The 12907-nt window shown below is 45.3% G+C and overlaps 1 protein-coding gene across 1 annotated transcript in view; it reads right to left on the bottom strand.

The window, feature by feature from the left end:
- Window positions 1-7646: 7646 nt before the first annotated feature.
- LOC103901312 (ly6/PLAUR domain-containing protein 2) overlaps window positions 7647-12907 on the bottom strand; it is a 9341-nt gene continuing 4080 nt past the window's right edge. Inside the window, exons 3-4 of the mRNA XM_009282176.1 lie at window positions 8734-8853; window positions 7647-7858 (exon numbers count right to left, since the gene is read on the bottom strand). Of these exons, the coding sequence (XP_009280451.1) occupies window positions 7647-7858; window positions 8734-8853 (332 nt within the window). The remainder of the gene's footprint in view (window positions 7859-8733; window positions 8854-12907) is intronic.

The following is a 12907-nucleotide window of genomic DNA, read 5'->3' as shown; positions in this document are numbered from 1 at the left end:
ATGTCCCAGAGAACAGAAACAGTTCTGTTTGCAAGAAATATTGTTCATCCATGAATAAGGGAGAGCTGATTTTTCAGGGCAACTGTGAAGGATGGCTCAGTTCCCATCCCACCTTCATCCTACTGTAGCCTGGGGAAAGTCTCTCAACCTATATAATTTACCGTGGGCTTTGGATCAGGACTTCAATCTACATGTTTCCCAGGTGTTTGTTTGCGTAAAGCAATACTACTGCTCATGCTGCTGCCCTGGGGCTGGGGAGGGGGAGGACAGGTCCGTGCTCACGTGGGGTCTGCTCATGTGCGAAATAACAGCAGCTAGTGAAGAGATTAGCTGGATTGGACCCCAAACCAGCCCTGCTTTGCCCAGGGGGTTAAACCACAGACCCCAGAGTTCCCTTCCGACCTCATCTGTTTTATAATTCCAGATCTGGATCTGTATTGGGGGTAACTCCTTGTTTTCTGCTTTACTCTCAAAATGCCTTTCACTATACACCAGTTGCTGTCACTTAGAGCTGGATATCTTTCCAAATGTTAGCAATAGTCTCTATTCTCCCTCTTCAGAGGACTACAGAGGAGTGGCTGTGCTGTACCCAAGTCCTTCACAGTTTGTTTGCAAAGGGGAAGGCAAAGCTGCCATAGGGAGCACATATTTGCAAGTGCATAACCATTGACTGGTTGGTTAAAGGCCTAACACAGCCTTACTCTTAAGGGCATGAGTCATATTTACATAGGCATTAAGTGAAAGATAATCTTCTTGTTATATAACCGTGGGTATTATTCACTGATTGAAATAAGTCATCTAGATTTGTTTTAAAAATAAGTTTTCAAAAGAGCTTCCTGGATTTTAAAAGTGTACATAACTGCTTTCCTGCCTATGCACACACCCAACTCTGCTTGCAAACTGTGACACTCACTCTTGGTACAGCTATCTAGTTTTTTTTCCAGGAGGGTAGTGCAGAGCTGCATTGCTGAAGGTGGGTCTCTCCAGGCTTGATCAGAAAGGTGCATGAAGAAACACAGCAAATGAGAACAGCCATGAATAATAAATAAGCAGTAAATGAGATGAGGTCCTGCTGTGCAACTCTGCGGTCAGCAGAGAATTAGAGTGATGCTCTTCTAGAGGGGACAGCACCAGCACGGCTTAAACTTCAGACTGTGGCTCACGTTGTCAGCAGCAGCAAAGTGCATGTTTATGCAGGGGCATAAAAGGAAACCTCCATGCCTCCTCCTCCGGATATTGCTGAATGGCTCTGCAATCTCAGCAGGAGGTCACAAATGCCTTGGCCTCCTGAAATGCCTCCTCTAAGAAAGAATTAACAAACACAATAGATTCAAACTACTCTGTGAGGATTGGAAGCACGACACAGGTCTAGGCTTATCATGCTTTTCAAGGGCAGCCATGCCAGGTCTCAAACCTGGAGCTTTCCGGCAGGGGTGTCTGCTGCCTCCCAGTTTCCTTGCCTGTGCTATATCATGCAGTCACGAAGATGGATTTTACCTGGAGGGCTTCCAAGCAGAGTGTCCACCTGCGCAGCCAATGCACTCCCTTTGCTGTGCCACCGGGGAAAGGGAGAAAACATAATATATTCAGAGAAATATGTTGTAGGTAGCTTAGCTCTGCATACAGTGATGTTGTGTTTATCGAGAGTCCTAGCTGATACCTGCTGCTCTCTGGGGAAACCTGTCTTAGATGGCTCCAAGGCCCAGGGCAAGGGCTCGCGGGCTGGTAGCTGAAGCAACGAGCTACAGCCAGATTGATCTACAAAAATTCATCGCTGAGCTGAGCTAGGAGGAGAATGCAGATCACTTTGGGAGACATTCCCATTAACAAAAAATTAGGTAGCAACTTATGCCAGCCCTATACAAGTGTCAGGAAGGGGTGGGATGGATGTCTGCTGCAAAGCCAGTCTCTCTCCACTGACCAAGAAAAGTCCTACCTGATATCCTCAGAGAGTTTTCGGACATGTCAAGTTATCCATCTCTCCCTGAAGTTCTCCTTGCCTTGCATCTGTAACATGAACCATTGCCCTCTCCCAGCATTTCAAAACATTTGCTGGGATATTTTATATAGCTTTTTTTTTTTTCTTTTTTAAAATAAACAGCCCACTTTCCACTTCTGCCATTGTTGCAAAGGGTTGGCAAAGAAGCTCCATGAAGTGTTTACATAAAGCTCAGATATGAGTTATGCTAAGCTGTTCTTTATTGTTTCCAGAACTGAAAATTCCCAGGTTTTTTTTTACTCTCAAAACTTTTCTAAACAAAATGAATCATTTTGATTTTTCACTAGAATCCTAGAATCATAGAATCATTAAGGTTGGAAAAGACCTCTAAGATCATCAAGTCCAACCGTCAACCCAACACCACCATGTCCACTAAACCATGTCCCTAAGTGCTGCATCTACTCGTCTTTCAAATACTTCCAGGGATGGGGACTCCACCACTTCCCTGGGCAGCCTGTTCCAATGTTTCACCACTCTTTCAGTAAAGACATTTTTCCTCACATCCAATCTAAACCTCCCCTGGCACAACTTGAGGCCATTTCCTCTCGTCCTATCGCTTGTCACTTGGGAGAAGAGACCGACACCCACCTCGCTACAACCTCCTTTCAGGGAGTTGTAGAGAGCGATGAGGTCTCCCCTCAGCCTCCTTTTCTCCAGGCTAAACAACCCCAGTTCCCTCTATGTGCACCTTATTTCCAGTCTGAATTTCCCTGCCTTCAGCTTGTAGCCTCTTTTGTTATACCATTGCTTGCGGAAGAGTCTCGTGTTACCAGACTTCCATTCCCCATGGAAGTACTTGCACTGCTCATCCTTGAACTCGCAGTGTGAGCATTTGCAAACAGTGGTATGGCACAAAAGAAAGGAGGAGAAAAGTGCTGCTCATTGCTTCTCTCCCCCACGTCACTGGTCCAGAGCAGAGAGGTGACATAACCTTCTCAGCCCTGTGGTGTTATGTCCCATTGAAAACACATACCGCAATAATCCAAAGGGTTTTGGTGTCTCTCTAGGAGCTCTTCTTCAGATGTCTTTTTCTGGACATCTGAAAAAATCCAGTCATTTTCAAAATCACTGCTCCCCAGAATAACATGCCCCTTGACTGTGAGTTTCTCAGATACCACAAAGATGCCTTCAGTGTCAGGAGCTAGACTGACAGTCTCCCATGGAGATATTGATGTGCACTACAACCAAATAAGCAGCCCTTGAGATAAGGCCTACTTAAGCACCTGTATACCTAGCCATCTCTCCGTACCCAGCTGGGAATCTCCATATTTTTGTTATGCTCAAAATCTTGTTACGGGCAAAAAGGAAACACATATGTAAAGCCAAGAATTTATTATTACTATGTATGAAATCTTAACAGTTTAATCAAAGAATTATGATTAGTGAAGATCAAATTATTACAGACATAAAAAGAAAAAGGAAATAATTATTACAGAAAAAGTTTCAGTAACAATACAGTTAAAATTGTTATACACGTACTAGTTTCTACCCATTTTCCTGGTGTTATGCTCACTCTTCCACTAAAATTGCTGCCTTCCACCTTACAGGAAGGTACAGTGAGTCATTTGCATTCCGAGTCCTCCATCGGGAGGAGTATGATGGTGGCAATGGGTTCTTCTTCCTTAACCAAGGACGTACCAGGAGTCATTTTGATTATGTTGGCTAAAACACTTTCATATCTTGCTCTTTTTTTCCTTGATCAGAAGGTGCAGGTCCACGTCACATGGGATTTTACGGTGTATGGTGCATTTTACATTGGTTTGATATTTGCTCTGTGTTCTCTTTGCTATTCCTAAAGATGATTTTGTCCACCTCTAGGTCTGAGGACCTAGTCATCGGTTGGACTCGATGATCTTAGAGGTCTTTTCCAACCTCAATGATTCTATGATTCTATGATTCTATGCATTTCTTTGACTGTTGGTGAGTTGTTTATAGACGACGGGTCTCTAATGCCAAGCCAGCGCCCCACCTCGTATCACCCCATGCCAGCATTCCTCTCTGCCACGTCCTGCGCTTCCATTTCTTGAGGCCTCTGCTGCCGTACCAGGTCTGTATTTCTTTACATCGGAGTGGTAAATAGCTCATTCTACATACAACAACTCCTTGTTACGGCTCTCTATGTAAACTTACAGTTGCACCATACAATGATAAACAAAAGTAAAGCAAATTAGGCATAGCCGCCTGGCCAACTAGGAACGCTGCTGTTACAGCTGAGCAAAGTAAAAACAAAGCTGAAGGCAGGTCAAGACAATTCCAGACAAAGCACGCCCAATAAGCCTCAGCCCTGAGGACTTGCAAACTCAATTAAAAGAGTGTGGCCTATCAAGAACAATGCCAGTATTGTGTTTACTGGCCTACTGAGCTATATCGTCATCTCTTGCAATTGGGAGCCAATGTTTTGTCTTCCGTGCACCTTTCTGGTGACATGACTTTAGCTCCACCAGCCAGATATGCTTCGCTCACCTTCCCAATCCCAGCAATGGCTTGGTTTCAAGCATTTTCAGCATCTCTGCCCATGACTTATACTCTCACTGTCCATGACTGCAGTGGTATTTTTAGTGTCGTTCTCTGAGATGACGATATAACACAATAATCTGGCTCCTGATGTATTTGTTTTTAAATGCTCTTTGACATGATAATTTTGTGATGTTCTGGGCCATGACTGCACCGCTTATCAACCAATGCAGGGTAAGGACAGGGTAGTCTGAGCCCAGTAACTCACATCTGAGAAAGAGCAGTGCTGTGCAGTGAAAATCTGTGAACGCTGTATTTCTTTCTGAGTTTTGCCAGTACGTAATTAATGTTGGTTTCCTGTGCAGAAGTACTGACGTACATAAACTTCTGGACAGTGGATAGGAAATGTCTAGTATTTTTTCTATCCCTAACAATTGAGTGAGTAGCCGGGTATTTTGACCACGTCCTAATAAACCCTCCAGTTACAACAATGCACAATAAATGCGGCTCTCTTCGGCTTTGTTTGGAGAAAGAAGATAAAATAGGGTTTGTCACAAGTGCCTATGGACAGAGATGAGGAAATGCTTATCCACATATCTGGGCTCCAGCTTTGCTTTCAGGGAAACTTCAGTTTCTTCAGATTGTAGAAGAAAGTTATCAGCTACGGTAAAGTGCCCTGGGCTTCTGGATGTAACAAACATCATTCAGTTACGCAATGAAAAGCAGGGAGGTGGCCATGACGGAACCCAGTGGCCACAAAGTGGCCTGTCACCATTGCATTTTACCAGCGCATGACAAATCACTCGTGTTAGGTCTTAGCACTAGCGCAGCAAGAACGTGAAGTGCCCACTTCACGTCTTGGCGCTCGTGCATGTCCTGGGACTGGTAAGAATATTTGACACCCTTCTTTCCCCATGGGGTTCATTCAGGATTTTTAATGGTCCTCTCTGTTGCAGTCGGTACCTGGAGTACAGATGGGTTCATGTACTCATGGGTTCATGAATGATACCTGGATTTAGACAAGGGGTCTTTGGCTTGGAAAAGAGCTACCAGGGTGGACACAGGGCTATGTAACATAGATGGTGCGGAAAAGGTAGACAGGGAGCAGTCTCACTACTGCTCGTCTATGAGAACAAGGGGTCTGAATGAAACTGTGAGGCGGAGGGTTTGAAAGAGAAACAAACTACCCTTAATGAAGTGGCAGCATTAAGCCTAAAAGGCTGGGAGTGTGAATAAAATAAAAAGAAAATGCTGTGAAGGCTGGGAATGTGAATAAAATCAACTTGCAATAAGACATTTTGGTGGCGTTTCACTGTTGGTTACCATACACAGTGGTCCTGATGCAGCCCCTGGGCCAGCAAAACCTGAGACTGCTGACTGCCAGAACTGGCAGATAAAAAGGGAGAAACTCCATGTACCACCCTTGTGCAGCAGAAAGCCAAAAACATATCACACACCTCTGGGGACTGAGCTCTCGGCACGGTTCACAGGTAGAGGACACTGCAAAGCACACACTGCCAGCTAATGCAAGCCTGCAGCTCATTTTCGAAGTCCTTCCATAGCCAGGGATGTGGTTCATCCAGCCACCTCCATGCCAGTGCAGCACCCTGACCACTTGCACAATGTTGTTCCAGCAAAGGAATTCTATTTGAGCAACCTGGCAGCTGTGCGTGAATCCAGAATTGCAGTTCGTTCCAAACTTGATCTCATTTTGGCAATGGGAAGCAATGCAAGACAGGTGAAAATCGTTGCAGAAACATCTGCCAGACTTTGCAGCATGCCGGAAAATAATGGTTTGTGCTCCGGTGATCTCAGTGGGTACATCATAAGATCACAGGAAACCCAGATTGGAACAGGGAACTCGGGAAGTGTCTAATCCAAGTTCCTGATCAAAGCTCTCAGCTGTGAGGTCAGCCCAGGTTTCTCAGGACTTCATCCAGATAAGTCATGAAAACTTCCAAGGATGGAAATTGTACCACCTCTCTTGGAAACCTGCTTTTATGCATGTGCTATACAGAAGACTTTAAATCACATCTTTATTGATGATTTCAGATACCACAAGCAGGGTGATAATTGGAGAAGGACATTTTTGTTGGTAGACCTTGAAAAGGGGATTATAGAAAAACGCGGAATCAGAACAGGATGGACAACATAAAAATGTAGGAGCCCTTACCAACATACAAGCAATTGCAGATGATGCTCTAGAGGATTGAAGCAAGGGTGAGTCATTCCACTGAATTCCAAATTCAGGCCAGAACGGTTACACAAATCACCCAACCTTCCCAGTAAAGATAGTTTCGTACCAGTGGAGTTGGTAGAAGGAACGTTGATGGCAGGCTACTGCCAGTGGGGGATAATGGGAAATGTCTTGCACATCTGCTGCAAGACTGACGGCAAAAGCTAACTCATCTCACTGTATAAACAATACTGAAAGGTGGAACTGGAGTTTGGAAATAAAATAAAATGAAATAAACAAAATAAAATAAAATAAAATAAAATTAAATTAAATTAAATTAAATAATAAACTTTATCAGAGGACAGGTGCACTATAAACTTTAGTGATCACTACAGTTTTAATACAACATTCTTTTTATTCTGCTCAAAAGGGTGCAGAAAGCAAGAGATTTTAGCCTCTCTGGATCAGATCTCTGGCCCAGGAAGTTTAGTCTCCTGCCTCATATTTTGGACACAGAAGTGTCTCCTTAATTTCTTGTGTACAAAGAAGGACATCTAGACAGCACAAAGAGCCAGCACAAAACTGTGGGGTGGAGAGGACCTGCCACATAACTGAATTTCATCTGAGAAGACTGGCTAATTCAGCTATTCTGCTGCTTGACACCTGGGGAAAAAATGCTCTAAGGAGGTATGGAAGGCTCTTAGCGCAAGGTTTTTTGCTTTAAATACACTTCATACAGCAGAATTTTTTAGTTCAAAACCAACCAAACCAGCAGAGCAAAGAAACTCCGCAGTTAATTTTGTGGGAGTTGTTGAAGAGTCAATTCAAAAATTTTTGTCGAGACTTCCTGAGTTTTCCTTCTCTCTTGGTCGTGGGAAAAGGGCGGGTACTAAAAAAACAGCTTCTGGGAGCTGTTGAGGGTTGTCCATGAGGCATCCAACAGAAAGGTGGGCTGGCAGGGGGTTTATTCTCTTCTTCATTGGATTCTTCAGCATGAAAGACCTCCCCATGAGCTCCTCACAGTCTAGTCCAGAAGAGGGCACAAAGGGAACTTGCAAGCATCCCAACTGGCACAAAGCTGATCCTCAGACTAGCTGCGCCATCAGTGTTGCACAAGTCAGAGTAACAGCAGGAGACGAGGTGCGTCACGCCAATCTCGTCCACGTCGGATGAGGTGCAGACAGAAAAGCGCATCTTGGTGACCGTCAAGACTCTCGTGAAGGGATAAGCTACAACAAAGCAAGAAAGAAGGAACAGTTAGGAATGGGAGGAATGGAGAACTCTCCTCGTCCGTAGTGAAGCATTAGCTGCCTTCACCACCAAAGTCTTAGCTCCAGTTCAAATACAATTGGTCTACTTCCTACCGGGAATATAGGAAAGAGTTCCCACTGAGTGGCTGCAAGCTGAACAGCACCTTGCATCCTCTGTGTCCTGCCTGGATCAGCTTTACCCTGCACAAGGTCAGTTAGGCACTTTTTCTGCCTCTGCTTTGACTCTACTGGCTATCTCCTGCCTCTCCCATGTGCGACCAGAGCCTTATCAGCAGGACCGTGCAAAAGAGAGAGCCTCCATCTTCACAGTGCATTTCTTTATTTGGACAGGTAGGGTCCTGTAGTGACCTGTAGGGTCACCAGTCAGACTGACAATGCCTTCCTGAGAGCTCCAGAGAAATCAACAGCATTTCTGGTTTGCCTCCAAATGACCAGAAGTTGGTGTCCTCACCTTACTAAGCTTGGCTCATCTCCACTCGCCTCTCTACTCCACCCAGCTTTCATAAATAGTTCTCGGGTCAGGAGAGAACTGTTTAACCCACGCCCATCGTGCGAGTCACGCAAAGAGTCTGGAGAGTCAGGACTCTCTAGCTCCATGCCTCGAGCTCAAGTCAACACGTTTTTTCTAACCATGCTCAACACTGAGCATTAACTATGAGCTTGCAATCACTAAGTATTCACTCACATGAAGACTGCTTTCCGCAACAGCAGGAGACTGCTCTCTTCCAGGCTTATATATTTAAGTGAGAAAAGGTACTGCTCCCACACCAGCAGTCTTCACTGTAGAAACACTGACTCGTGAAAAATATGGATAAGGAAGTAATTGCTCTTACCTTCCTCCAGGGAATACATAGTGGTCTTACACGTGGTTTCATTCTTCGTGCAGTTCTGGATCGTCAGGCACTTACCAACAGCAGTATGTTCAAGGCAAGTGTAACATTGCAAGGTTTGGGCTGCAAGGAGAAAAAACATGAGGTTGGGCTCAGTGTGGACTACCAGATTCTTGTCCGTGCCCCTCCAGGTACCTCTGGGGAGGGTATCTCTCCAAATTACTCATACTGAGAACAGGAATGGCATAGTAAAAGGTATTTGTACCAATGGGAATGAGAAATACAGTAGTCCAGTGGTCAAAGAACAGCCTCAGATGTGGGTTCAGACGCCCTGTAACAAGTCAAGCAACACAGAGCCACACACACAGAAGACCCCATGATACAGGAAAGTCCTATCAACACCAGGGTGTTGAATGTTTGGGGCACAAAGACGGTCCTTTTGCTCTTCCTTTGTTATTGGGGGTTTGGTAGGTTGGCTTTTTTTGCAGATAGGTCTTAAATAGTCCGCAAGAGAGTATAAAGGTAATTTTACTTAATTTTTGGATCTGCACCCTAGAACATGCAGTAAATATGGGCTGAATGTGCTGGGACATCCCAGCTCCAACAAAAATGATGAGGGTGATAAAAAAAATATCAGGAGTAAAGTAATGAAAATAGCAAGGAGGAGACGTTTGACCCACCTACTTCTTCCTTACCACTGTGGGGGTAATTGGGTTGCCTACGACAGGGCCGACTGTTCTGTGCAGTGGCTGGAAGCCAGCAGATGGAATTTGCAAAATGTGACATCTCAGGGCCTGAATTCTTTGAAGATATTGCCCCGCGTGCCAGCAGACAGCTAAGACATGCAGGGACCCAGGAGAAGTCCAATACTTCAATTGTGCAATTAGCAAAATATTTTTATTTTAATCATTATCACAATTAGTCAATAGGACCTGCTTCACATGTTTATGCCAGGTATCTAACTGTTCTGCTTCCCAGCCAACCACATCCCCAAGCTCCTTTAATTTGTGTTATTCCCACAGGAGAGTAAACACGCAGCTGGTTTACCTCAACTCTGTTCTCACTTTGCATCTGCTTTTCTCCTTGCCTTTGCATTAGTAGAGCATCAGAAAGAGATCATAGACTCACAGACTCACAAACTCACAGAATCACAGAATGGTTGAGGTCGGAAGGGACCTCTGGAGGTCATCTGGTCCAATCCCCCTGCTCAAGCAGGACCACCTAGAGCCAGTTGCCCAGGACCATGTCCAGCTGGGTTTTTAATATCTCCAAGGATGGAGACTCCACGACCTCCCTGGGCAACCTGTGCCAGTGCACAGTAACAAAGTGTTTCCTGATGTCCCATCTCTCTCAGCTTTTCCTCAGAGGAGAGATGCTCATCTTTGTGTCCCTTCTTTGGACTCTTTCCATGTCCATGTCTCTCTTTTACTGGGGAGCCCAGAACTGAACACAATACTCCAGGTGTGGCCTCACCAGTGTTGAGCAGAGGATCACCTCCCTTGACCTGCAGGCAATACTTCATCTAATGCAACCCAGGATACCATTAGCCTTCTTTGCCGCAAGGGCACATTGCTGGCTCATGTTCAACCTGGTGTCCACCAGGACCCCCAGGTCCTTTTCAGCCGAGCTGCTTTCCAGCTGGATGGCCCCCAGAACTCCAGGTGTGGCCTCACCAGTGTTGAGCAGAGGATCACCTCCCTTGACCTGCAGGCAATACTTCATCTAATGCAACCCAGGATACCATTAGCCTTCTTTGCCGCAAGGGCACATTGCTGGCTCATGTTCAACCTGGTGTCCACCAGGACCCCCAGGTCCTTTTCAGCCGAGCTGCTTTCCAGCTGGATGGCCCCCAGAATATATTGGTGCATGGGGTTGTCCCCAGGTGTCTGACTTTGCACTTCCCCTTGTTGAATTGCATGAGGTTCCTGTCAGCCCATTTCTCCAGCCTGGCAAGGTCCCTCTGGATGGCAGCAAGACCCTCTATCAGCCTCTATCATGACCCTCTATCAGCCACTCCTCCCAGTTTTGTGTCATCCACAAACTTGCTGAGGGTACGCTCTGCCCCATCATCCAGATCATTAATGGCAATGTTAAACAGGACCGGACCCAGTATTGATCTCTGAGGTACACCTCAAGTTACTAGCCTTCAAGTAGACTTTGTGCCAGTGATCACCACTCCCTGGGCTCGGTCATTCAGCCAGTTTTCAACCCACCTCACTGGCTGCTCATCCAGCCCATACCTCAACAGCTTGCCTGTGAGGATCTTATGGGAGACAGTGTCAAAGACCTTCCTGAAGTCCAGGTAGACAATATCCACTGCTTTCCGCTCATCTACCCAGCCAGTCATTTCATCATAGAAGTCCATCAAGTTGATCAAGCATGACCTCCCCTTGGTGAAGGATCTGCATACAAAGAGAAGTCAGACTTGAATGTGAGTTGCAGCAGCGAGAATTTCATCTGGTGCTGTCCACTGTGTCGGCTCTTTCCAAAGACTGGGAGTTCTCGGGTAGGAGAGTGTCCCAGAGAGAAGGAACTGTCTCTATCAAATTTACTGAGCCGTGAGAACAAATTAAGCACAACCCTTCCCCTTTGCTGAGATTCTAGTTTCGTGAGAAGAATGTGTAAAAAGTTATTTTAAAAAGGTGACAGCGGCCATAATAATAGACTCCCTGGGACATGTACCGCTCTAGACACAGACCATAAAAACAGACTTTGGAACCCGAGTCCCCAAATCCAGTCCAAGGTAGCTCACCCTGCCTCATCACTCACCAGTTCCTAGATGCTCTTTATCACCTCTCTGTTGAGCTGCAAAGACCTTTGCAAAGCCTGCAGGCGCCAGTTAGCTCCTAGACATGCAGAATAACCACAGCGCAAGCCCTTCAGTGCCTACAGTCTTTCGAGATAAAGAGGTTTTAGAGAGAGACACTGAAAAGCCCAGATTGTTGTGATGCGGTATTTCCAGAGCACTCCAAGCTAAAGATATCAAGTCAAAATAGCATCTGGTATTTCCTATCACCAAGGAAGCCATTTCTGGACAAGATTTTCAGGGCACTTTGCTCTCTGCAGGTCTTTCTGAGGAACCCAACCCCTGATCTAGGTCCTCTTTTCCACCCCCCAGCCAGACATGTGAATTTGTGCGCCTTACAGGCGTAGCAATGCATTTTGGTACCATCACAGACCAGCAGCCACTCCTTGGTCTATCTGGAAAGCAGTTCTCACCCCATCTGTGTGACAGCCCTGCTGAAATCCCTTTAAACCCCATTGAAAAAGAAAAACAGTTCAGCTCATCTCAGCACGCCTAAAATGGGGTGTCATAACAGCAGGCTCAGGCAAGCAAGCCACCTTATGAAAATAGATAATGCAATGTCACCCTAACTAGTAAGCCAGAAAGAGCCCTTTTATAAACAGACCCAGCAATTACCTCGCTTTTATTCAAAGCTCACTTTATTATTCTCTTTTGCTCATTGTGAACTGATGTTTTGTTTGCATCAATTCTATGTCTGACAGCTGTCAAATACATCTTTAGGGAGGAAGCTTCATCATTTGTCTCAGATTTCATGATACTCATCACTGGACAAGTCAAAGCCACAGCATTTATGTTCCTCTTTGAAAAAAAAACCCACGCCACAAAATAACCAATCAAAAGACCTAAAATTAAGAGAGCATTGTTCCCAATATGTGCAAACCCAGTATTTTCATTAACCTTACTGAGACTAACAGGTTCAAACACAGCCAAATATGTTAAATAGCAGCTAGAACTATGAGTTTTGGGGTTTTTTTGAGATGGAAAAGATAGTGTATCAGGAAGCGTTTAACACAGTTAAATAACCAAAAGCTGGAATGAAACTACTTTTGCTAATGAGGCAGCTCTTCAGCAGCAATAGTCAGCTGGCACCTCACAGAGCAGGGAAGTAACACCATGACTTGGAGACTTAAAGACCTGTATTCCAAAAGCCCTGTTTTAAGCAAGCCTTGGAATATCTATCTGGCCTATTTGTGAAAGGTAGATATGGATTTGATGGGTGGACTGTCCGGTGGGTGAGGAATTGGTTAGATGGTCACATCCAGAGGGTAGTGGTCAATGGCTCAATGTCCAGAAGGAGGTTGGTGACGAGTGGCGTCCCTCAGGGGTCCGTATTGGGACTGGTACTGTTTAATATCTTCATCAATGACATAG

The sequence above is a fragment of the Aptenodytes forsteri genome, unplaced genomic scaffold (assembly GCF_000699145.1).
Source record: "Aptenodytes forsteri isolate BGI_AS27 unplaced genomic scaffold, ASM69914v1 Scaffold260, whole genome shotgun sequence".
Classification (NCBI taxonomy): Eukaryota; Metazoa; Chordata; class Aves; order Sphenisciformes; family Spheniscidae; genus Aptenodytes; species Aptenodytes forsteri.
This window is presented reverse-complemented; position numbering and strand designations above follow the sequence as displayed.